At 42.3% G+C, this 27,274-nt stretch overlaps 1 protein-coding gene across 12 annotated transcripts in view; it reads left to right on the forward strand.

Annotated features, from left to right (window-relative positions):
• CADPS (calcium dependent secretion activator) overlaps positions 1–27,274 on the forward strand; it is a 337,182-nt gene that overhangs the window by 141,323 nt on the left and 168,585 nt on the right. For all 12 annotated transcript variants that reach the window (XM_081901352.1, XM_081901356.1, XM_081901361.1 and 9 more), the window contains exons 7-9: positions 14,257–14,368; positions 20,838–20,977; positions 26,402–26,468. In XM_081901352.1, coding sequence (XP_081757478.1) covers positions 14,257–14,368; positions 20,838–20,977; positions 26,402–26,468 — 319 coding nt within the window. The remainder of the gene's footprint in view (positions 1–14,256; positions 14,369–20,837; positions 20,978–26,401; positions 26,469–27,274) is intronic.

Raw genomic sequence — 27,274 nt, forward strand, 5'->3', positions numbered from 1 at the left:
TACTGGGAAATCTGTTTAATAGCAATATTCACCTCTAAATGAATATCCCTCTTTTTTAAAAAAGTAATTGCTATCAATATCTGACAGCTATATATACTATTAATTTTTTCATCTTCAGCTGACTATGCTTAGAATCTCTATCTGAGTTGATTCCCTACACTAATTCAGTTGGAACCAGACTTGCAAAATAAACCAGAGGCACCTCTTATTTAGAGGGCTACGTATAAGAAACAAAATTAAATCAAACAAGGTGTCAAAATGGCACCAGATTTATGGGCTTTCATCACGAGCCACTAATGAAGACACACATGGACCTGGAAAGGGTCTTTGACACTGAACAACCTCATGCCACACAGCAGTTCTCAAGAGCCCTGGAAGCTGTATGGCTGGTCACACTTTTCTCATCGCAGGTTGAACATTGGGCATATTAGATATTCCATCAAAAGAAGTGCTACAAAGTAGAAGATATCTAGAGCTTGTGAATAACAATCACAGATTTATTATGCTAAAAAAGGCCCATTGGTGGTGTATGTAGATGTACAAGAAGATTTGGTTCATAGATGTGCTCCTCTCTCTCTCTCTCTCTCTCTCTCTCTCTCTCTCACACACACACACACACACACACACACACAGAACTGACAGAAGCTGACAAAGACTGAGAATTCCCCAACTAGATAATCTATGCACTTTTAAATCCTTTCATACACCAATTCTCCGCAGTCTAAAAAGCAATCCAAAGGTTTGGCAAAAAGGGGGAGAAATGAAAGTAAATTCCATTGTCTGGATGATTTTTGCTTTGTAGCAAGCCAGCCAATCACATTCTGCTTCTTGTCTCTGGAAGGACTTTGCTATCTAGATATTCTCTGAAGCTATTTTTTTTTATGAATGCTAAGCACAAATTCTTATGAACAGAAGCTGTGCACTTAGCATGAATGCAGATATTTTAGCGGCCCTGAATTATGTCCTTATGCCGAACATCACTATGGCAACTAATGACATCATCCTAAAATCTAGCTTGCCCTAAATCCAATTGCAAAATTGTCATTTCTGTAATGAAGTGGACATTTCTCAGCTTTATTAAGTATGAGTTTATAAGCGCCGCATTGTTGTCAAAGGTTTGCTACGTGTCTTTAACCTCATTTGGTTTATTCCCTTTGTGACTAATGCTGTTCTCATAAAGACAACACTAATGAAAATTAGTGTTTGCATTTGGTTACCAACATTTGTTGATAGCATATGGTCTGGGAATGCTTCAGCAAATAAGCAGCTTTTAATAGTAAGCAGAGATAGGCATTGTAGAAAGCAGATGCTATCGAAATACACAGTGCAAGGTTATGTGCGAGGGTATTTTTTTCCTTCTCCTTTTACACTTCTTACACCTTCCTTCATTCTTCTTTTCATTTTCTTCATTGAAGATGCATCTCAAGGTGTCCAGGTGCCAAAAGGGAGAGAAAGATGCAGAGTACAACACAAGCCTTGTGACTCTAAAATGACAGCAAAATCTTAAGCCTGATCCTTTCTCCTGATTAGTTTGATACCAGTAATTGCTAGGAAATTACTATTCAGTTGCCACAACATCCTTTATCGCTGCCAAATTTGGTTAACTGGTAGAACCATAGAGGTTTCATATTTTGAATACTACTAAGAAACGGGATTATTCTTAGGTTTTTCTGACCATTTGGTGCACTCGCACGAAAGGTTTAAGTCCTGTAGAGCTTGGTCATAAAGTAACGTTCAGCAGCAGCCGGAAGAAGGTCGATTGGAGACCAAAATATACGAAGAAGCAAACAAGTCAATTTGTCAGCCTTTTGCTTGGCAAAAGTTGCGTGGAGCCAAGATGCAAAGTCATGACAAACTGTATTCAGAACATAAACACATTTTAGTTCTGTGTTAGGCAAGGGGGAAATATTATTCCCGGTAGTTTTCCATTGCGAAAATATCATTTGTTCAATGCTGGTTTGTCAGGTATTAAGAACTGAAAATATTCTGAGCCAGCTAATTAAGCTGTGAGAAAGTGTGACTGTTTTAAACTGTTTTCAGTTGTGTCATAAATAGGAACCTAGGAAGCTGCCTTATAGAAAGTGAAGACTATTGGTCCATCTAGTTCAATAATGTCTGCACTAACTGGCAGCTGCTCTCCAGGCTTCCAGACAAGGGATATTCCCAGCCTTACCTGGAGGTGCCAGATATCTTCTGCAGGGGGACTAGATGCTTTACCATGGAGCTACAATAAACTCCAGTTACCTATTTGAAAGAAAAATGAGGTGGAGGAGCCAACTACTGCTGAGAATTCTTCCCAGCAAGGGAAGTCACCAGCTGAATTTTGTCACCTATGGAATTTGCAGCCTGTCTGTGGATCCTAAGCACTTACAATGCAGTAAAAGCATCCTTGCATCATACTGTGTCTAATACTTGCACCAAATGCCTGGTGAGCCACTCACAGCTCTCTCCCATGGACCAATGTTTGTCCATTTTGGAACTAGTGCTTGATTATTATCGAAGCCCTTGAGATTGACCTAAACTGAATCACCTTCTTCTAGGTGAGTGGAGAAGATCTGGCAAACTTGGACAGATAAACAATACATTGCCTTTATATTATCGGAAGGTTGATTCAGGGGCAGAGCAAGGTGGGTGCAGTGGGTGCGGTCCGCCCCAGGTGTCATCACCAAGGGGGGTGGCATTCTGTGCGCCGCACGCCCGCGACTCCCGCTTGCTGTGAGCCATGGGGGGCAGGGGGGAGCTGTGCCACTTTGCCATTTTGACAGTCCCGTGCTCCCTGGCTGCTGGAGGATGCAGGCAGGCAGACAGGGAGTGGACGGGAAGGAGGCAGGTGAGCAAGCAAGCAGTGGGTAGAGGGAAGGGTAGAAGCAGAAGCTCCCTAAACCCTTTTTAAAAGCTCAGCAACTCCTGGCAATGACAATGGGTAGATCACATCCAGTCTTTTTATACTGTGAGTAGATCGCAGTCTCTTGGGAGTCCAACTAGATTTCAAGGGGGGGGCTGACAATAAATTTTCTGCACCGGGTACCACCTGACCTTGCTATGCCACTGGGTTGATTCACATAACCAGGGACTTCAACCACCAAGAAGGCCTTTTCCTGAGCACCGCCAATTTAATCTCAGGAGGCACTTAGAAAGGATGTCAGTATTCAGCCACATTCGTGTGGAAGGTCATTTAGTCCTTCACAGTTTTTTAAGTGGTCCTTTTAGTTTATGAGAAAGTGGGCAGTCCTTGAGATCCTATATATGTCACTTTGCTTGGGAGCACAAACGCAGGTTACAAATGTTTGAAATAAATATTTCGGGGTTGTTGTTTTTTAAGATGTAGTGATTCTGGTACATACTAAGATTGGTCATAGCACCAAAATCCCCCTGGCAATCAACTTCTAATGACATCTCCATAAAACAACTATGCAGTACATGGAAGAAGCAGATTTGAAAGATGACGTGCAAGAGGTTTATAGGAAATTGCTTGTGGAGGGGAGAGAGTAGAGAGGGAGAAATTATTTTCTCTGCCTTTCTTTCTTTCTCCAGCAGAACTTGGAGACCTCCAGCAAAAGCAATTGACATTAGATCTGAGACAAACAAAAGGAGATATTCCTCCAGCCAACACATTTCTTTTTTTAAAAAAAGAAAAAAAAATACTTTATTATTGTTTATTTAATATTTCTTACCTGCCCTTCATGAAAAACAATCCCAGGACAAGGTGCAAACAATATGAAATACTGAACTTAAACCTATTAAATACGTCAGGTTTCAACCCACCATAAATATATATGGGGATAAGAACACAACAAATAACTGCAATCTTTAAAAGTGCAGAGCAGCTTCATCTTTCAAGATAAAGTCACAGCCAACGACCTGTAAATGCCCACGTAAAATAGATGCACATTGAGCTGGTGGCAGAAACAAAAGAATCATGGCAAGCACAATTTAGAAAGGAGGGCGTTTCATAACTAGGATGCTGTTACACAGAACTTATGAAATTGCTTGCTCCAGATTAGTTGTAACAACAAAGAAAGGCTTTTCCCTATCCAGTAGCAGTATACATCTCATGATTAGGTATTGCGTTGAACAGGAAATAAGAGCTCTTTGCCATCACTCTCTGCTTGTGAGCTTCCTGGAGGCACATGGCTAGCTGCTGTTAAAATATGGATTTTGTGTTTGATCCTGAAAATTCTTAGTGAAACAATAACCATACGGTTACTGGTCTGAGAGACAAAACAGAGTATGTTTTACCTTCTTATCCCAGAGCAAGTGGTAAATTCCACAAGCTGCTTTGATGAACTGCTCATTTTTATTTGATTTTTTGCCCTTGCGAGTAAATCTTACTCCTTTTTATTAGAAATGTTTGCTTTGTGCCCTATCCTCAGTGAGATACAGTATTAATGCATGTGTTTTGCCTGTCTCTGTTGCTTTTGATTCCTGAGGGGCTTTTAAAAAAAGAAATTGAAAGTATATCCCATCTCCTGCCACTTGGCATCTTCAGATTTCCTCCTTCATCACATAATAGCATCCATCTGTACCAATTTTCCAGTTTCCAATTCTACAATTCTTGAATTGGTGGTTCTCAGAATGTTGGTAGCTCTACCTTCCTATCACAGAACCAATGAGAACCACAGCAGTACCTCCTGTTGTGGACGGGATCCATTCCGGAGGTCTGGCCAGATCCTGAGGTTTTCGCAACCAGAGAGACCGCTTCTGCACATGCGCGCATAGCAAAACCCCGGAAATATACATCCAGGTTTGCTGCTTACATATCCCGAAGTTTATGTAACCAGAGGGATACATAAGCAGAGGTACAACTGTACATAACTATCAAGTAGTTTGCTCCTAGTTTATTTTTAAATGGGGGCAGAAGGAACCAGTTAAGAGACAGTGTCTCTTTGATATCCATTCATAATAATAATAATAATAATAATAATAATAATAATAATAATAATAATAATAATAAAAAATTTATTATTTGTACCCCGCCCATCTGGCTGGCTTTCCCCAGCCACTCAGGGCAGCTTCCACAGAGACAAAAAATACACTAAAATATAAGATATCACCATAAGAATCAGGGCTTTTTTCAGCTGCAACTCACCGGAACTGAGTTCCAGCACCTTTTTGGTACATTCCAGCAACTTTTTAGATTGGGGTGGTGTGGCACATTGGTCTGTGTTGTTTGATTATTGGGTTGCCTCAGCGATCGGGTTGGTGGGGGCAAAAAAGAGAAGGTGGGTGCTTTACCTTAACTATAGTTTACACTTTACCTTAACGATAACTTAAGTGCCACAAAATGCTTCCTATGAGGAAAAAAGAAAAAATATTTCAGTGTCTTGTAGACACTGCTTTGTGTTGGGAATTTTAAAGCCTCAGCCTTCATTTCCTTACCACATCCTAGAGATTTGATGGAACTCTTTTTCTGTAAATTTACAATTTCCTTTGCAGACTGATATTTACTCCGATTAGCGTAGCAGAGATAGCGCTCACATTTCCAGGCTCGATCTCAAACAGTCATGTGTATCTTTACTTAGAATCCCTTGACATTATCACTATGAAGACATGTTCCCATGCTACTAGCATACTGGGAGATAAAGCAGACTAGGCCGATAAATGCTTTAAAGTCCGGGCATGTCTAACACTAGATTCTTGGCACTTATTACCTTTCAATCAATGCTTGCAGCTCATCTAGACTTTACAACTAAGTGTCCTGTGTGACATTGCACTTAATGTACACATGTAGTGAACAGTCTAGGGGACCTCTGCTAGAAGGCGAATACTTTTTTGTTTGGACAGACTTTTGGCCTGCCCAGTTTATTCAATTCTCCTCCTGCTAGTTGATGGCAGTAGGAAAAGATCTGCCCATGCAATCTTGAACCACTATGATGCTGCATGCGTTTCTCATTCATTCATTCGTCTAGCCAAAGAGCCAAAACTTGTGCAGCTTTTATGGTGTTGCCTTGAATTAAAGGGTGGAGCAGCTCTAAGGGGAGAGGATCTGTGGTGTTCATAGTACTATACCATGGAAAAACATGGCAGTGCTATGGAATCTAGATGTACCGTCTTACTGCAGGTGACCATCATGGTTGTAATAAAGCCACCTGCATAAAGCTTTTACTAGTATGGTGGACAGGTGGCGCTGTGGTCTAAACCACTGAGCCTCTTAGGCTTGCTGATTGGGCTTGCTGATTAGGTTTGCTGATTGGAAGGTCGGCAGTTCGAATCTGCGTGACGGGGTGAGCTCCCATTGCTCTGCCCCAGCTCCTGCCAACCTAGCAATTCGAAAGCACAGCAGTGCAAGTAGATAAATAGGTGCCACTGCAACGCTCTGGCACTCGTCACAGTGTCCCGTTACCCAGAAGCGGTTTAGTCATGCTGGCCACATGAGCCAGAAAGCTGTCTGCGGACAAACACCGGCTCCCTCAACCTGAAAGCGAGATCAGCGCTGCAACTCCATAGTCACCTTTGACTGGACTTAACTGTCCAGGGGTCCTTTTCCTTTTATCTTAGTACAGTGGTACCTTGGGTTACAGACGCTTCAGGTTACAGACTCCTCAGGTTACAGACTCTGCTAACCCAGAAATAGTACCTAGGGTTAAGAACTTTGCTTCAGGATAAGAACAGAAATCACGTGGCAGCAGTGCAGCAGGCCCCATTAGCTAAAGTGGCACCTCAGGTTAAGAATAGTTTCAGATTAAGAACGGACCTCCAGAATGAATTACGGTAAGTTCTTAACCCGAGGTACCACTGTACGGGCAAGTAATAGATTATAGGCATAGTGAGAGGGAAGTGTTTCTGGCATGATTAGTCACATATTTCAACTCCTATAATATTTATAAATAAGATTGTTTTAACAGACTTTTAGACTTTGATCCAGTTCAGCTTACTGTTCTCATAGTGACCAAGCAGAAACCTGCGGGAAGCCCAAAAGCAAAACCTGCAACAGCAGCCTGAGTATATGAAATATATAAAATATATCAAGGCAAATTAGCAGCTCCTTCCAAAAGGCATTGTATCCTTTCACTATATAGGCCTGTAGTCTATGCTCTGGTTTGCTCAAGGGTCTGAACATTCAGTAAGTGTCTCAGTGCAGCACGCTAATCCAAGCGAGCAAAAGAGAAGGAATAATGTCTTACATAATGACCAGGCAGGACTTTTCGATCATTGCATAACTGGCTTTCTCAAAAGAGGATAATGAAATTAAGGGTGCCCAAAGTGCTCCAGGATTTCAGTTTCTTTAGACAAGGCTCAAAACGTGGATTACAAAACAAAACTGTTACATGGATTTAAAAACAACACAAACATTGGAAGCACAAGTGGATCAAATCCAACTATGGAAATGAATTATTCTCAAACTGCATTACTGCAGGCAGCTGATTGTCAACATGCAAAGCATGTTTCTGATCTTAAGTCATCAAATCAGGCCAAACTTGCTACGATTCTATTATTCCATGGCTGTTTCCAAGAGCTCAGATTTGAAGAAATCAGTATCAACCCAGCCCTTCAGGAAGAACAGCTTCTCACATGCATCCCAGTTCTTTTGCAAGGATGGCACTGGCCAAGAGGTTGTGTGTGTAATACAATTCTATCTGTGATGGGATCCATCTAGCTCCTGCCACTAAGGTTATCCAGGAAGACATGTTTAATGAATTTCTCAAGTTGTTTCACCATGAAGATGCAACTCTATGCAGATTTCCCTCCCCCCCCCCCCATTAATCACATTAAGACTTATCTGTCCAATCTGAGCAATGTGACTGTGTTTCCCAGGTGTAAACATCTGGCTGCAATATGCAGCCAGCAGGTGGATATGAAATATTCTATCCTTGCCTTGAATCAAGCTTCTGCATTACAATCCTTCATGCGAATAATAAGCTTGTGAAGTCATTAATATTACTTTCCTTTTTTTATTTTTACATTATGGGGAACTGAGACAACGTGAAGTGATAGTGACAAAGATCACTGACAGAATCTGTAGGCTCTCAAAGTCTACTTTGATTACCGTAATTTCAGGCTGAGATGTGAGATTCATTCAAAGTTCTGACAAGTGAACAGATGGAGGGTCCATTTGATACTGGGAAGCCCCATGGCTCTTCACTTGTATAATCCTGGCTCATAAACAAATGAAATTACTAACGATAAAGGAAAAATCTACCTTTTAGCCTCTTCGCTTGTATAATCTGGCTCATAAACAAATTAAATTACTAATGATAAAACTATGGTATGTATAATTTCACCCACCTTCCTTTCTTTGGTTGACATTAAGTATGAAATATTTCTTTAGGAAACAAACCTTGAAAACAACTATTGCTGCGCGCACACAAACACCATAGGTATCTACAGAGATTTTACTACAGTTTAACTGCTATATCTCTGTACTTAGTAGAAATCACTTCCTGAGGAATTCATGCATTCTCCAGGCAATACATTTCCCTCTCTCCCCAATCCAAGTGATTCACAAATCTGTTTGGCAGAGACAGTAGTGGGACAACTGTATGAGTGCATCTACTGATAACAACACCTCGGTCAAACTCCTGTGCCTTCAAATCCTATTGTCTGTCTTCAGCTGAATTCTACAACTGGTAGAATATTCCATGCCTATACCGCCCTCTGCTGGTTCTCCTAACTCCTTCAAGAATGAAATAAAAAAATTCCTTCCAGTAGCACCTTAGAGACCAACTAAGTTTATTCTTGGTATGAGCTTTCGTGTGCATGCACACTTCTTCAGATACACTGAAACAGAAATCACCAGACCCTTCTATATAGTGAGAAGGTGGGGAGGGGTATTACTCAGAAGGGTGGTGGGAATGGGTGATTGACTGATAGGTGTGGCAAACCTGTTGACGACTAAACAAAAAAAAATTTCCTTCCAGTAGCACCTTAAAGACCAACTAAGTTAGTTCTTGGTATGAGCTTTCGTGTGCATGCACACTTCTTCAGATATACTGAAACAGAAGTTTCCAGACCCTTCTATATAGTGAGAAGGTGGGGAGGGGTATTACTCAGAAGGGTGGTGGGAATGGGTGATTGGCAGATAGCTGTGATGAGCCTGTTGACGACTCTTAACGACTGCAATAGGTCTTACAGGAAAAAGCAAGGGGTGAGAAGGTGAAAAATGGCTTTGTCATGTATAATGAGATAAGAATCCAAGGTCTTTGTTCAGACCAGGTGTCTCCATGGTTTTAAGTTTGGTGATAAGTTGCAATTCAGCAGCTTCTCTTTCCAGTCTATTTCTGAAATTCCTTTGTAGTAAAACAGCTACTTTGAGATCTTGTATAGAATGTCCTGGGAGATTGAAGTGTTCTCCTACTGGTTTCTCTGTCTTGTGATTCCTGATGTCCGATTTATGTCCGTTTATTCTTTGGCGTAAGGTCTGGCCTGTTTGTCCAATATAGAGAGCTGAAGGACACTGTTGGCATTTGATGGCATACACAATGTAACATCATCGTCTAACATTGTGTATGCCATCAAATGCCAACAGAATCACAAGACAGAGAAGTGTGCATGCACACGAAAGCTCATACCAAGAACTAACTTAGTTGGTCTTTAAGGTGCTACTGGAAGGGGAAAAAATTTTGTTTTGACTATGGCAGACCAACACGGCTACCTATCTGTAACTGTTGACGACTGTTAATGACTGCAGTTGGTCTTACAGGAAAAAGCAAGGGGTGAGGTGGCGAAAAATAGCTTTATCATGCATTTCTATCCTTCAAGAATGGTTTAAATTTGATACTATTCCTCCTATTAATTTGTTGCATTTGTGAGGTGGGTCACTATTTCTTCCCCCCCCCAAAAAAAAAAAAATACTGAGGTTGAAAAACAATCTTTATTTGCTCAAAGCATGTCAAAGTGCAAGTAGATAAATAGGTACCACTCCAGCAGGAAGGTAAACAGCATTTCTGTGCACTGCTCTGGTTCGCCAGAAGCGGCTTAGTCATGCTGGCCACCGGCTCCCTTGGCCAATAAAGCAAGATGAGTGCCACAACCCCAGAGTCGGCCACGACTGGACCTAATGGTTAGGGGTCCCTTTACCTTTACCTTACCACACACACACACACACACAGTCATTTCTCTCATTTTGGGCCTCATTTACTTGCATGGGGTGCCACTGTAGAGAACTTACAGAAGGTTAAAGAAGTAATGCAGAGCATTCAGCAACTGAGCCCAATAGTTTTGTCACTCCTGGGGGTGGAAAACCAATCTGGATGTTTTCAATCATTCATGCATAGATCACCAACCTAAAGTTAATTGCGACGGCTGTTATGCAGGCCTGCTGAAGGCTCTGTATCATAAGTAGCAAATACCGCATTCTGAGCGTCTGCAAATCTAGGAAACAGTGATATTCTATGGGTTAAGAAGCACACAGTGAGATATTGTCAAGGAAACAAACTGCTTAGAGCAATACTGCCTTGTCTGGTAGCCCTAAAATTAGTTTCACCATCTGTGTTTTGGTTTATATGCCTGCACACAGTCACATACAACCATCTTTCCGTTGAATGCTGGCAACTTGAATGCACGATGTATGCTTTCCGTTTCCCTTTACTGCACCTATCTCAACTTCGAGGATTGCAGAAAGGGCAACCATTCAATACAGAATGTAATTGGTCAGAACCATTTAAATGGTGATTTCAAACTTAGTGGGCTTGTAAATGTTCACTTTAGGTTGGGAGTGGGGAACCTGTGGCCTTCCAGATGTTGTTGGCCTACAACTTCTGTCATCCACAACTCCTAAGCTAGGCTTGGCTGGGGATGGTGGGAATTGGAGTCAACATCTGGAGGACCACAGATCCCTGCTTAAGGGGAAAGTATCACATCCCACATAGTTTTTCAAATATTTTCTGTTTTTGATAAAGCCAAGACTTTTGAAACTTTCTTCTTCTCATAGTTTAAAATGCCAGACAGAGTTAATAGTCAGAAGTTTTTAAAAACACAATCTTAAAGCTCAGAAACATTATGTACTGTTATTCGTACTTGTCAGTCCTTAGAGGTTAACCCACAATTACTTTTGTGCGCCACAAGGAGAGGGACTGAGTACAAGCTGTGTACCACACTGGAGATATTTGCACCACAAGTAGAAACATTTATGTCTAAAATTGCATTATGCACCACAGACCTCTGCAAGCAGAACGGCAAGCCTGTTTTCTCTGAGGTCCAACAGAGTGGACTGTTTCTCAAATAAATGCTGCATAGAGCCAGTGTGGTGTAGTGGTTAAGAGCGGTAGTCACGTAATCTGGGGAACCGGGTTTGCGTCTCCGCTCCTCCACATGCAGCTGCTGGGTGACCTTGGGCCAGTCACACTTCTCTGAAGACTCTCAGCCCCACTCACCTCACAGAGTGTTTGTTGTGGGAGAGGAAGGGAAAGGAGAATGTTAGCTGCTTTGAGACTCCTGAAGGGGAGTGAAAGGCGGGATATCAAATCCAAACTCTTCTTCTTCTAGGGTTGCATCCTAATAAACAGTGAAATCTCAAGCAGAAAGTAACAACACTTGAAACAGAGGCATCCCAGCCTCCCTCTTTAAATTGTAAATAAGTTTGGATTTGATGAGAAAGTACAGATAGTTTTTCTCCCAACAACTTCAGCATTTCTGAAAAGTATAAGCCACTAGTCCAAGAATGGGAAACCTATGGTTTGCCAGATGTTGCCGGACTACAACTCCTATCATGCCTGCCCACCAGCTTTGCTGTCTGAGGCTGATGGGAGCTGAAGTCCAACAGCGCCTGGAGGGCCACAGGTTCCCTGCTCAAGACCCACCATTATCCATTGAGCCTTGCCTCTGGGCTGCAAAACAGGGCTCCTCCCTCCACCAACTCATGCAACGGAGTGCCCCTGTTTTCCTTCGGGAAACTGGAGGACATGAGGAAACAGGAGAGAGCTGAGCCACAATGTTCTTTATGGTGTCTCTTTACACAGAATGGCAATATTAAGGCTATTTCTCAAGATTTATTAAGCTGTAGGTGAGTTTCATTACGTGAGAGATGGGGAGAGGAGAGAACTGCCTACCTTCACAAGACCAAATGCACCGTTTGTTTTTAAAAAAATAAAAATGTTAGCGCAGCTTGGAAGTTCGAGAAACAAAATTAAATGAGCTGTGAAGATTATTGAAAATCAATCACAGCCATAATGAAAAGTTCCCTGTGTTCTCTCCAGAGCTAGAGAGTAGGATCCTGCTATGAATTGTTAAACTGGAATGAACCAATAAGGCAGAGAATGTTCTAAGTCCAGCATCCTGAACACTCCTCCTCTGACAAAAGTCCTCTGAAAGCTAAAGGATTTACAGGGTACCACAAGTGGCTCAGGATAAAGTGGACTGAATAGTACAAAATGTTAGTCATGCCCTGGTCACATCCAAATTGGACTACTGCAATGTATTCTTTGCGGGGCTGCCGTTGATGTGTGTTTGGAAACTCCAACAGGTGCTCAGATGCTTCTCGAGGGCTTCCCTTTGATATCTGCTTGGCCACTATGAGAACAGGATTCTGGAATAATAATAATAATAATAATAATAATAATAATAATAATAATTTATTTATATCCTGCCCTCCGCAGGTGGGAGCCAGGCTCAGAGCGGCTAGCAGCAATAAAAGTAACACAGCATTCTAAAATCAATATTCTAAAATCAATTCAAAATCAAATGGCAACCACTGAGCCAGAGTTCTACGAGGATCACCAAAGGAGGGGGGCAGACTGTCTATTGGCCTGATTCAACAGAGCTCTTATGTTCTTATCTGTTACCTTCTGTCCAGCTTCTCCTCTTCTTCCCCCCACACCCTCTGCTACACTGCCCAAAAAACCAAACTGTATTTTAAAATTTTTTGGCATCATCATCATCATAAATTTTTATTTATACCCCACCCTCCCCAGCCAGGGCCGGGCTCAGGGCAACTAACACCAAATGTTAATTACAATAAAACGTAATAAAAACAACAACAAACAGTTAATTAAAATACGACTTAAAATACAGCTTAAAATACAGCCTCATTTTAGTAATAGCCCATAAATCAAGACCATAAAGAGAAGAAGCACTAGAACTGGCCATTCTGATGTTTTTGCCATCCTTCTTTGGCATCCCAGCATCCAACAGTATACACAGATAGAGTGGGGGTACTGGGCTCAACATTAAGCCCTGCCCCCGAGATTGTGCTGTTGACGCTGTGGCCTAAACCACTGAGACTCTTGGGCTTGCCGGTCAGAAGGTTGGCGGTTCAATTCTGCACGACGGTGGCGAGCTCCCGTTGCTCTGTCCCAGCTTCTACCAACCTAGCAGTTAAAAGCATACCAGTTGGAGTAGATAAATCGTTACCACTGTGGCGGGAAGGTAAATGGCTTTTCTGTGCGCTCTTGTTTCTGTCATGGTGTTCCATTGCGCCAGAAGTGGTTTAGTCATGCTGGCCACATGACCCGGAAAGTTTTCTGTGGACAAACACCAGCTCCCTCCGCCTGAAGTGAAGTGAGCGCCACACCCCATAGTCGCCTTTGACTGGTCTTAACTGTCCAGGGGTCCTTTACCTTACCTGTGCTGTTTTTTCCTCGGCCCACACCCAACAAGGTGAATGTCTGCCAATGGGGAACCTTTTGCCTCTGTGAAGGATCCCCACACAAGTCAGAACCCTGAAAGAGGCAACCTTGCTGTATCCATGTTGGTTCTAATGCTGAGTGCTGCCTGAGTGCTGCGCCTAGATGCCTTGTTTACTAGACTCCTATTGTCTGCAACCACTCTGCTATTTCACTAATGGGAGACAGGCAGGGCTTTTTTTTTCAGCTGGAACTTGCCAGAACTCAGTTCCGGCACCTCTCAGGTGGGCACCATTGCAAATTTGGGGAGAACAAGGGTTCATGATGAGTTACGGCACCTCTTTCTCTAGAAAATTAGCAGTGGCAGACAGGTAAGTATCCAGATGGCTCTGCAACTTCTGTGCAAAGTTTCAGTGCTAAATTATGTTCATCGGGTTTATTTTACTCGCTTGCAAAAATAACTAAAAGCGCATTTGTGTATCCGTGGCACGTGCGGATGTGTGTGTTCTTCGAGCTTTTGCTTCGTGCTATTCTGTTGCCTTCCCAGAGGAAGCTTTGTGATATTGCAGAGTTGTTGTCTTACAGTTTTTCTTACCAACTTAATTAATTAGCACAATGTCACTCCTGTTGCTTTTTTAATGCCTAAGACAGTTGGTGACATTTGCATTAACCTTTTCCACCCCGAGGTGACGGGGCTGGGTTGGCAGACTGCGTTTCTTGCCTCATGCTTTTTTTTCCATCTTCGTTGTTTTCACAGATGGGGGACTCAAGGTGACTTTAACACGACGCATGCCCTTCCAGCAGTCAAGGTGAAGCTGTTTACCGAGAGCACCGGCGTGCTGGCTTTAGAAGACAAAGAACTCGGGCGGGTAAGGGCAGCGATGCTTCTTCAGCTTTGCTTTGCAAGAGGAGGAAAACCCTGCCGCCCATCAGGGGTAGCAGTTTTATGAACCCAGGTCGCAAAAGAACACATGCTTTCTAACCCGCAGTGCTGCAAATTAGAACATTTCATCTCTGGCATAGCTTTTTAAGAACTGCAGCCTACTGAATGTCCCCAGACAAGGAAGTACTGTATTTTTCGCTCTACAAGACACACCAGACCACAAGACACACTTAGTTTTTGGAGGAGGAAAACAAGAAAATAAATATTCTGAATCTCAGAAGCCAGAACAGCAGGAGGGATCGCTGTGCAGTGAAAGCAGCAATCCCTCTTGTTGTTCTGGCTTCTGTGATAGCTGTGCAGCCTGAATTCGCTCCATAAGACGCACACAAATTTCCCCATTTTAGAAGGGAAAAAGTGAGTCTTATAGAGCAAAAAATACAGTAATATTGGCAGCTGTTGGGAAAGCACATAAAACACATAAATGCACATTTGCAGAACAGAAAAGGAGGACAGAATTTGTTCTAGAGCTAAAAGACAAGCTTTCTGGGCTGGGAAAGAAGGAGCTAGATTGGTTCCTTGTAAGCATCACAATCACTAAAGAATTTCAGAGAGGAGATTGGTTGAAGTCTTTGTTTCAAATAAAGTGTGGTGTGTGTCACACATAGAATCGTAGAATTGGAGAGCTGGATGAGACTCCCGAGGGAATCTGTTCCACGGTTGAACAGCTCTTACCGTCAGAAAGCTATTCCTGGTGTTTAGTTGGAATCTCCTTTCTTATAGCTTGAAGCCAATATGTCTAAATTGTTGGTGCACAGCTACACACCCAATTAGACATAACCACAAAAGGTGGGTTAGAGGCCACCAGTGGACCTTAGCACCTCCTCACTCACCTGACCCATCTCCTGGTTGGGCTGGCGAAAGCACCAGTGACTAGGGATGGGGGAGAAATCCAAGGCAGTTCATATTTAATGCCAAACCGACGTAATTTGCACTTTCTGAAACAATATTCGAACTGAAACCCAGCCATCCTTCAAAATTTCACACATTTCCAAATTTTGCAGTAAAGTTCTCTGGCCAAGTAATGCATTTATTAGGGTAAATAAAAATGCAGATATTAGTGAACATAACATACCAAAATCTTATTAGGCGAAATTGCTTTGCAAATATGTGTCTATTGTACAAAATTGCACACGAATAGGTGTATAATAGAAGAAAATCACACTAAAATATTGATGAATTCTCGTGAGGCCAAAGGGGGTGTTGGAGGAACTTAGAAGGAGAGGTAAAAGATGAATTTCTTTAAAAATCAGTTTAATAATAACACACTGGGAATAGAAAGGAAGTGGATAAGAAAGGACAGCTCTTACAGGAGAAAAATGTATGTGTGAAAGGAGCAGGGAGGAGGGATAAAAGAAATTGGCAGTTGCAGGGGGCTAAGTTGTAATTTAAAAGAGAAAAGAAGAAATGGCAATGAATGAGTAAAAATGCTTTGAGAGGACTAGGGAGAGCAAAAAATATATAATAAAGAAACCTATTCCACTTAAAGCATATTCTGTCTAAAACAGGGACACTGACTCACAATATCTATGAGAAAAGCTGAACTATGGAACTCTTTGCCACAAGGAAACTGCTGTGGCAAAGAATTTAGCCATTTCAAAAGAGGGCTTTTGTACAGGGATCAGTAGAAAATGATGTCACTAATTGCCAGATGACCCATCTGCCTCCATTTTGTGACTGGCTGTGCCCCTGCACTACCATTTTGTGTCTGGTTGTCCTCAGTAATCTTTAGTCCTCTCCAGCGGGCCCCGGGAGTAGAAATTCTGAGAACCCCTGACTTAAGAGCTTACTATAAGTGTGGTAGCCAAATTTGTAGGATGTATCTGTCACCACACTTAGGGACAAGGCTTCAATGAAGTACACTTTATTTAACAATAAGAAATAAATGGAGAGCACAGCAATGGGCAATTTAAAAAGACAATATACAAGCACTGCTGCCGTAACTTCAGGAAAATTGGTGGGAGATGTGAAATTAAGTCTCCCTAGTCCACACTTCAGCTCACGAGTGATGGGTAAGCTATCTTGGCTACATGCTTTAACATGCCTTGTCTAACAGAAGATGCTGAACACTGATCCTTAATTTCTCTTTTACCTATTCAAAGAGATATTTTAGTTCAGGCAAGCTATTGCAATGAAGAAAAGAAGGATGAAAAATCAAGTCAGATCCTCTTTACACATTGCCACCAGTCAATGCAAGCCTTTTCCAGGTGTTTGTTTTAGAGTAGAGATAGGTAAAGGTAAAGGGACCCCTGACCATTAGGTCCAGTCGTGGCCGACTCTGGGGTTACGACACTCATCTCGCTTTATTGGCCAAGGGAGCTGGCGTTTGTCTGCAGACAGCTTCCGAGTCATGTGGCCAGCATGACTAAGTCGCTTATGGTGAACCAGAGCAGCGCAGGAAAATGCCGTTTACCTTCCCGCCGGAGCAGTACCTATTTATCTACTTGCACTTGGACGTGCTTTCGAACTGCTAGGTTGGCAGGAGCAGGGACTGAGCAATGGGGATTCGAAACGCCGACCTTCTGATCGGCACGTCCTAGGCTCTGTGGTTTAACCCACAGTGCCACCCGCGTCCCTATAAGAGTAGAGATGGGATTGCCTAAATTGTAAGGCTGTTAAAATTCACCTGAGCTTCAGCTAACTTGTGTTGCAGACATACAAAGCTGCAGACTGTCCTGGAAAATACTTCACCTTAACAGCCCGGGACAGGAGGATCTGCTGTTGAGGATTGATTACGTGATGTCAGCTGGATGATCAGTAAATAATTTAGCATGCTAAATTCGGCAACAGAGCCCCTGCTGAATTAACTGCAGCCTGCCCCTTTCTCCCCCCCTCCCAGCTGCTGAGGTTCATAACACTAATTCCCCTTTTTGTGATTCAGCTTGTTCCCCGGTGCTATCAGCTACACACAGAGTGCTCCTGAATGTTCCTTCTCTGTTGCTTTATGACACTTCAGTTAGTCATCATTGATTTTCCCCCTCGCTCTCTCCAGAGCCTGCAGCTGCACAATTTGTCTTGGTGGCAGACATAATTGCCAATGAATTCTATGTCTGCCTCTGCTTTCTCTTCACTCACCCCCCTTACACACACTCTAAGCGTGAATTTGGACATAAGGACCATCTGTGTCTTTAAACAGGAGGTCCTTTTAAGGTGCAGAGACTGAGAGATGCCTTTGCTATTAAAGGCGCCTTCACTTCCCCTCAGCTATGAGAGGAGTGTCTCCCACTGTGGGCAGAAGGCGTCTCTGTTGCCTTCTCCCTGATAGACAAGTAGGTGTGTTTAGAGATTTGTTTTTATTTATTCCAAGAGACAATTATGCCCATGGTTTAGCGTTTCAAATAAATACAGCCCAGGGTTTTTTTTGCAGATGAGCGGGAAGAAAATAGTGCCCCAACTGCTTTAGACCAAGCAGTCTAAAGTAGAATGATGCCCCGAAAGAGATAAACCCAAAGGTGTTCTTGAGACCAATTCCGTGCTTGATTAGAACTTAAAATATTTCAACAGTAGCGCAGCGGCTATCCCAATGCTTCCCATTTAGCTGTATCAATAACGGCAAGAAGCAATAACGTCCACAAGCCACAAATACTTGTTCCATGAAATCTGAGAATAATGGGCATTTGGTTTTTCTAACAGCCCAATCCTGTAGTGTCCATGCATGTTTGGGGGACCATGAAGGCTCAGTAAGCTTCTTTCTGTTCCCTGCCTGAGACTACAAATATGGTGGGTGTAATGGCCCTTGGGCATGATTTATATAGAGACTGAGCTTACCAGCTCAGTTTACAGCCAACTCCTAGGCTCTCCTCTCCAGGAAACCCAGTGGAGCTTCCAGAACCTTAACCCGGGGGTTCTTCACTACTACCAAACAAGAGAAACCCCTAAGGAGCTGCACGGCACACTGCCTCAGCTCAAAGGAGGCACTGATTGCTTGATTTATTGCATTTATATCCTACCTTTTTATCCAAGGAGCTTAAGGTGGCACACATGGTTCTCCCCTTCCACATTTAATCCCCATTTAACCTCCCCTGTGAAGTAGGTTAGGCTGAAAGGCAGTGACTGGCCCAAGCTTTGTGGCGAAATGGGGATTTGAACCCCGGTCTCCCAGGTCCTAGTCCGACAAGCTTGACCACTACACCACACTGGCGGAAGGCAGACAATACATCTTGAAGCTATCTGAAATAGGTGTGTGTGTTGTTAAGTAGAAGTTGCAGCGCAGTTTTCTGCTGGAGCTGTCTCTGAGTTGCATTTGGGTTGCAAGTGGTGTAGGTCTGAGCTAAATGTGTCCATTATTCTAATATGTTTAGAAGAGGAAAAGTTGACCAAATATAGCTACTAACTGCCAGCTCACAAAGAAGTGTATTACATTTGAAATGTGAATGAAACTTAGGCTCAAGATACAGTTGGTCTCCACAGGAGATTGTTGGGGTCAGTTGCCACAAAGAGTAATCAGTTATTACTTGGCATGGAGCTTGTGTAGGAAAGAACTTTTAAGTGGTTAGCCATAGCAGGAAGGTGCCCTCTAAAGTTTGTGCGTCTTGGTTAACTTTAAAAAAAGGAAAGAAAAAAAATATGCTATGTTATTTTTAACTTGGCAAAGAAAATATTCATTTAACATAATAATTTGCTGAAGTCAGAGGACTCGGAGGAAGCATTCAGTGATTTGAGATGCATATTTAAACAAAAAATAGGTCTGTTGCTGCAATCGGTGCTAGAGATGTTTTAATCCCATTACAGAAATAAAAAAGGTATAGTCTGTTGAATCAGCAGCAGAGTTCAAGATCGATGGAATATTAGGAAGATGAAGTTGTGTGTCAGTATTAGGCAAATACAGCTAGTCAGGAAAAAGATAGAAATCATCTGAGTAATGAGAGTACATGCCCTTAAAGGTTAATGCATTAGGAGGAGATTAATCCTGCTGCAGAATAATAAGAAGCTTAATAATGAGATTTTACCTCCTGAGTCATTGGAACAAGCTGAAATGGAAAACAGAGGTGCCAAAAGTAAAAAATGATAAGAACATGTCTTTACTCTTCAAGAACCCAAACAGGAAAACAAATAATATATCAGAAACAAGATACAGAATAAACCCTCAGGGGGGCAGGGAGGGTATTAATTAAACTGTGGATAGTTTTCCTGAGATATTTTTAATTGTGTCAAAGCACACACCTCAGAATCATCTCCCTAACCTTCCATAGCTTTTTAAAAGATGTTATCATTTCCTTAACCTTTTCATCCTCTTCAAATATTTTAAACAGTTCTCATTCCATTAGCTCACGGTGCAGCTTAAAGTTTAGCTTTACCGTATTCAATAAAATGAACCTCCCTCCCTGCACATTGTTTTTCACCTTTTTATGCTACCACAACCAAAAGCTGCCATTATATATTAGCATACTAGAAGTCATACTTGGTGTTTTATAAAAAAAAACAACCACCTTCTTTTTGGTATATTTAAAAACATTCAATCTTATAGCAAATTCAGTGTCTTTCTAATGACACATTCATATTTAACTGAAACAAAACTGTGCCTAATACAAGACTCTGTGGTCTGTGGTACAACCATACTTTGAAGGGTGTGTACAGTTTGGGTAACCACACCTCGGTGGGGTGAGGGGGTTGCCTCAGAGGCAGAAGAAAAGAAAACACTGGATTGGGAAACTTCCAATCCCATTCCAGTGGGTTTTCCCCTTCCTCAGCTCCCCAGTAAAACAATCCAATTGGGAACCATAGAAACGGGCATCAGAAATCACTTTGGATATGGAAAAGAATGGAATAGGGTGGGGATTTTGTTTAGCGACATCACCGGGGCCCAAACTAAGACCTAGGGGTGGGCCCCAAACTCTTAGGGCCTGGGATGCTCCTGACCAGACATCCCTATGGCAGAGGTGTGTACATACAGAAGCAGGCAATCTGGGGTGAGGAGTCTTGTTGGTCAATATTAGTCAAGAGTAACCTTCTGGAGCCTTGATGGTGGATGGTGCCAGAAGCAAAACTGGCACTTATCTTTGTAGAAAAGGCTACATTACAGCCAGACAAAAGCCACAGGTTTCTATACAAATACACACACTTATTCACACATAAATACGCACATCTTCCAAACAGGCAAGCAAGAGTTTGATGACATGTTCCAGCTGGTCAAAATCTCTCATGGAAGGGCTGTCCTGGGGTTGGTGGGACATGGCATGGCCTAGAGAAATGGTAAATCCTGGGGGCCAGAAAGGCCTGGAGGGTTGCATTTCACCCCAGCCTGCTTTAAATACTGAGACCCAAAGCCAACACTTTGAACTCAGCCCAGAAACACTGCAAAAGTCAAGAATGAATCGGTTTCTCTCTCAGTATCTCTGCACTCTCTGTTCTCTCTAAACCTCACCATACTACAAGTTTCTCTTCTTTGTCTCCTTCAGGTCGTTCTTCATCCTACACCCAACAGCCCCAAGCAATCAGAATGGCACAACATGGTTGTTTCCAAAAACTGTCCTGATCAGAACCTGAAAATCAAACTTGCAGTCCGAATGGATAAACCTCAAAACATGAAGCACTCTGGGTAAGTAGTTTGGCATCCGTCATTTTTCTTCCTGGTGTGATGGGGCGAGACAAATGTGGCTTTGCCTTCCTCCTCCTTGCTTTATATATGGTTAAAAGATGATTCAATGGATCTCAGCTAATCATTTCAAAGATAATCACCACATTTTAAAAATAGTAATAATAATATTTTTAATGACTTAAATTAAATGCCTTGTGTAAACCACCCTAATATTTTAGTTCTAATTAGCCCTGCTTTCCCTCCGCCACAGAGCTTTTGGGAAATTTGACTTTAATTTGTGACATGACAGAATATGACAACCTCCATTTAAAGAATGACAGCTTGTTTTAATAAGTAATAGTTTGTTTATTCTGCAGATGCGTAGAGCTGAAAACTAAATCTGTACAGATTTCACCAGGAATTTTGTTCTGTTTGTGTGTGAGAGAGAGAAATAAACAGGGAAATTGCCCCATTTGTATTGTGTTGTTGTTTTGTTGTTATTATTTGTATAGCACTCTTTATCCATAGAACTTAGGTCAGTTCACAACGTAATACAAAAACACTAAATACATATTTAAAATACAAACCAGTAATCTCCCCTTCCATAACACATTTAAAAGGGCCTCGGGTGTCAACCAGCCAAAGGCCTGAATGAAGAAGAATGTTTTCACCTGGTGCCTAAAGGTGTGTGATGAAAGCCCCAGCTGAATCTCCTTGGAGAGAGCATTCCACAAATGAGGAGCCACCACAGAAAAGACTTGTTCTCATGTTGCCACCCTCTGAACCTCTTATGAAGGAGGCACACAAAGAAAGGCCTCAGAGGATGATCTCAGGGTCCCAAAAGGTAAAGGGACCCCTGACCATTAGGTCCAGTCATGACCGACTCTGGGGTTGCGGCGCTCATCTGGTTTACTGGCCGAGGGAGCCGGTGTTTGTCCGTAGACAGCTTCCAGGTCATGTGGCCAGCATGACTAAGCCATTTCTGGCAAACCAGAGTAGCGCGCGGAAAGGCCATTTACCTTCCCACTGGAGTGGTACCTATTTATCTACTTGCACTTGACATGCTTTCGAACTGCTAGGTTGGCAGGAGCAGGGACCAAGCGATGGGAGCTCACCCCGTCGCAGGGATTCAAAACGCCGACCTTCTGATCGGCAAGTCCTAGGCTCTGTGGTTTAACCCACAGCACCACCTGCATCCCATCAGGGTCCCTAATCTGTCCCAACTGCTCAATGTCAGAAACACACATGGTTGATCCCCACAACCACCACCACCACTGCCACCCCAGTTGGACGGAGAGCGAAAAGAGAGAATGAATCTCTACAGACCACAGCAATCATCGCCATATTTTGATTTGCTTGATGTGTATGCTTCTTACATTGCATTTTCAAAATAATAGTCTCGTTGCTGTGTGGTAAGAACATTAACAGAAACTGCCAATTATCATTCTTTACAGGGAGATGTAAATCATTTCTATATTTTGCAAATGTACTGTTTTATTAAAATCCTCTGGAAGACGATGGTACAGTTAGGAGCAAAAGAAGCTAATAGAGCAGAAAGTAATTTCTATTGTTACAGTACTATTTGGATGTAAACTATTCAATAACCTAGTTTCACCAGGAAGTATTTCATCTCTGCTTTTTCACTTTTCCTCATTTCCAACCTGAGAAGTAGGACAGTTAGAAAGTTCCTTGCCCAAATCCATCTAGTAAATGCTTGGCAAAGCATAAATTTTGAACTCCTTTCTAGTTAAAACACCCTCTGCATTAAATTATCTCCTGTGGGAAAATCTTCTACTTATTCTCCATAAAAAACCTGCCCTAAATTACACTTCCAGAGCCTATTCTATAGTAAAAAATAAATAAGCAAGGCCAATATGGTGACATGTATGCATGACAATTGGGGACCAGTCCTACTAGATCAAGCAGCCCTGCTAGACCTAACATTCAATTAATTCCCCCCCCCCTCTTGTTTAGAAATATTTCTGGGCATGCCAGGAATATGTAGCTGACCAACCTGAGATTTAGATCACCCTCTGTAGATAGTCATTCAGCAATATTTCATTTCTTTAGAAGCTTCTGAGTGTAGCTCTCCTAATTAGCTTTGGCTTTTTGTCACAGTTCCTTTTGACTCGCAGTTGATTCTGAAGTCTTCAGTACATTTCAACGATTAAGCCATCTGCCCTGTTCTTACAAATTTTGATGCTCCAGACCTCTCCGAAGTCAATTACAATTTCCCCACTAACTTCAGAGGACTTTTGTTCAAGCCATAAATAATGCATCCTAGAATGTTTCTGCTAAATTATGCATAATTGTACAGCATGTAGGCCAAGTGCCTGTCAGTTTTGTCTGCATAGATTTAGGCTTGATTTAAATGTGACGCAGGAGGTCAAGAAGAATTTCCCTGGGTTGCAGGGGCTCAGCATCTCATTTAAACCTGGCCTTTATATGTGCATTGAGGGCTTTGCTGGCTGAGGGACCTGGTTTAAGCAAGGTATGCAGGCAATTTCTTCTTGCCCGCTTGGCACCACATTTAAATCAACCTTTGGAGACAAATTTGAATTCATGGGACTGTCAGAGCTTCCTCACACTTTTCTGTTCTTTGCACCTTTAAAGCAGCCTAAAGGGCAGCACAAATATTTTTCAAATGGCAAGAACCCTCCTCTGATTTCCAAATATTACTGGGCCTGATCACATGACATCTTTACCCATATTCAACCCCTGCAAATGGAGGGTACACTTTCTTTCTCTGTCCACCCAGCATGCCGTATTTTTCCGTGTGCCCCCTATTTGGGGGGGCTCCAATTTAAGAAAATGTGGGAGGATTGCCCATAGCTTTTGAGCTTTTTTGGGGGGGTGCCAAAAATCACTCGCCAGACTGACAAACGCTGCCAATCGCACGCATCACAAAAGCCGCACAGCGTCTGCCCACCCTCAACAGCAGCCAGCAATTGCACGCACAATTGCCACAGCAGAAGCCAGTCTGCACCAGCCCTTGCCACAGTCACCAATCACAAACCTTTAGGACATAGCAGCAGCCAATCCAAAGCAGCCCTTGCCACAGCCACTAGTTACCCACCCAGTCGCCACTGACAACCTCCTGCTCGCAGCTGCAACCGATCTCACATCCCCCCTCTGCACTATCCATGTATAAGATGAGCCCCAATTTTGAACATTATTTAACAGTAAAAAAAAACTTCGTTTTATACATGGAAATGTACAGTACTTGTCCTACCTCCAGTCCTTTTGGATACTCACACATGGACTTAAATGTTCATAAGGATCTGGTGTTGCATGCATTAGGAAACCTATCTGGGAAAAGAAAAACTCTGAGCCTAAGCTTCTGCTGCCTTGCCAGATATCTTCAGGACGGCGGGGGGGGGGGGAGGCTAAGGAATAAACTCTACACAAATCCAGAGTGGAGTCCCTAAGATTGTTGGATGGTGCTTTGTCAGACCCTCCAAGTGTCCATATTTTCCAGGGATGGTCCCAGATTTACAGAAGCCATCCCTGCTTCAGCTTGATCCTGGAATGTCCCACTTTTTGTTAGGACCTCACTATTTTATTTGGAGAAATGCTGGAGGGTATGGTAGGATGCCCCTATTTTTACTGGAGAAATGGAGTTAACCAACCCCAAACCATCTAAAGAGATCCCTGTATAGTGAAGGTTTAATGAGGTTTAATGTTTCATTATGTTTTTTTGTTAATATGTTGGAAGCCACCCAGATTGGCTGGGGCAACCCAGTCAGATGGGTGGAGTATTATTATTATTATTATTACTATTAATATTATTACTATTAATATTATTATTATTATCATTATTTATTACAGTCAAACCTCGAAGTCGTGGCGGGCTCCCTAGGGTTGCGCAGAGCTGCCTGCATTCCCAAGCCTGGGGCGCGCTGAAGAGCATGCCCGGGCTTCGTGCAGCTCTCCGCAAGCCTGGGGAGACCGGCGTGGCTGCCTAGGCTTGCGGATAGCAGGCTGTTCTGGGGGCTGGGGTCGGGGGAAGCTCGGGCTTCCCCCGCACCAGCCCCGTGCCTGGGGGGGATTTTTTTTTTCTTAATTCCCCCCCCAAAAAAAAAACTAGGTGCGTCCTATGGGGCGGGGCGGTACTTTTCAGAAGCAGGCACATGTATTAAAATCATAGCTCCCTCCAAAACAACTATTCAGAGTGATGGTTACTGCTTTCATTCTGAATTGGCTTTAGGAGATGACCGCATAGCCAATTCTGATTGGCTATATAATGTCATAATGGTTAAATAATGTCATGATGTGTTATTTGTGTGGTAAACATGGCCCGTATAAAGCATAAACAACAATAAATATTTACAGAAAACATAATTTTTTTACACCCTATCGTATATGATGTTAATATATTTCTGAAGTATTGTATGCCCTCCTTTTAACACACCCTCATAGCTGATTTGCAGTAAAATTCTCCTCATCATTTGATACAATGATATAAATCATATCAAATGTATCCATATTTTCAACACTTTGTAATAAATAAATGATCATGACACAAGATAGCAAAATGCTGCAGCAATCGCAACACAAAAATATTTTTTCTTGCTTTGCCCATATCCACACTTTCAACACTTGAAGCATATTTATAAATTCTTCAGTAAGTCCTCAGTTTCCATGTGGGTTGAGTTATGGGGATATCACCTAAAGCCAAAACCACATATAGTCAAAATACATTGGGTGCAATGTGTTCCTGGACGCCCATTTTTATTTTTTAAAAAATATTTATATTGCCGCATGGGTAAAGCTGAATGTACACAAGATAAATGTGCACAAGTTGTGGGCTTACTGTACACACAGGTCCAACTATACAAATGCTCATTCTTTGAGCATTTCACTTATCCAAACATGATGAATCCAAACCTCGCCATACACACCACAGATTCAGATATCCAAACAGCTGGATCTGCATGTAGTACTGTAAACAAATAAATAGCCATAAACAAGCTTTACTTTTTGTGTTTTGTTTCGCCAGAAACTGTGGTAGAAGGAAGAGATCAAGCAAATAAGAGAGCATTTTTCCTTCCTTGTTTGCATTTTGCAAGGCTTCAGAGAGCTTTCCTGGGTTTTTCTGTCACGTTGGGGTCAAAATTTCATGGTCAGGAAGACATTTCCCCATAGGAATCAAATGGAAATAATTGACTTATTATGCAAAAGCTCACCAAACAAACGGTTTTCTGAGAAAACATTGTGTTCGGATTGTGAGACCTGCCTGTATTAATTGAACTGTGAGACTCAAAACCATTTGTGCGATTAGAGATGTAGTAAACCTTGCCTTTATATCTGACTATATAGCCTTTGGCTTTGTGAATGAAATAAATATTATGTTAAACTCACCATTAGTATTATGTTAAACTCACCATAATCTTAGTCTTTCCCATAGATATTTGCCTACTGAAATTGCCTCTGCTTCTTTTGTAGATATTTGTGGGCCATTGGCAAAAATGTCTGGAAGAGATGGAAGAAAAGGTTCTTTGTGCTGGTCCAGGTAATATTTCGACTAATAAAAAGGTTCTCCTTATTTTAACATGAGGTGGTTTTGCCAGCTCTGCTCTTTTTAATATCTCTTTTAAAAATTCTATTTTTTGAAAGCTTGAATTCTGAGAACTGGTATAATATAGTGCAGCTTTCCCCAACCTGGTGCCCTCCAGATATTTTGAACTACAGCTCCCTTCATCTCTAGCCGGTATGATCAAGGAATGATGAGATTCGTAGCCCAAAACATCTGGAGAGCACCTGGTTGGGTAATGCTGGTGTAAGATTGAGATATATAAGCCAAAAAATCTGAAGCTCAGGTTTCACCTTATCCACTAGATAAGCCACTACAGTACAATCGCATTTAACTTGCACAATTCAACTATACGCACTTGAAGACAGGCTGGTTGAAACTGTGCATGATAAATCCAGCCACGCTGGAGCTCTTTTAAACTCTCTGCCTTGCTTTAGGGGCAAGGCTCGCTCAGCACACCAGCTCTGGGATGCTCTCACAAGATGCTGAGGGGAGATGCATGTTCCTGCAAGATCGCACACAAGCATCCCATAGCTCCTACACCCGGCGTGCTGAGAAGTCCTTGCCTAGCAAACAAGGCTTAAAAGCTCTTTTGTTCCAGGTGCCGTTTTTTCCGCTTTTTAATACATGCTCTTCTTAAATCTCAGCTCAGCTGTCAGCTCCTTAGGCAGCTGCACCAATTTCTTTAGCTGCCTCTCAGTCTTCTTTCTTGTTGGAATGGTCTTTCACCTTTCTTAAACTCCCATCCATCTTGGACTCCCTTCTCTTAAGAGTATTTCTGACCA

The sequence above is a fragment of the Podarcis melisellensis genome, assembly GCF_964234715.1.
Source record: "Podarcis melisellensis genome assembly, chromosome: 2".
In the NCBI taxonomy this organism is placed as follows: domain Eukaryota; kingdom Metazoa; phylum Chordata; class Lepidosauria; order Squamata; family Lacertidae; genus Podarcis; species Podarcis melisellensis.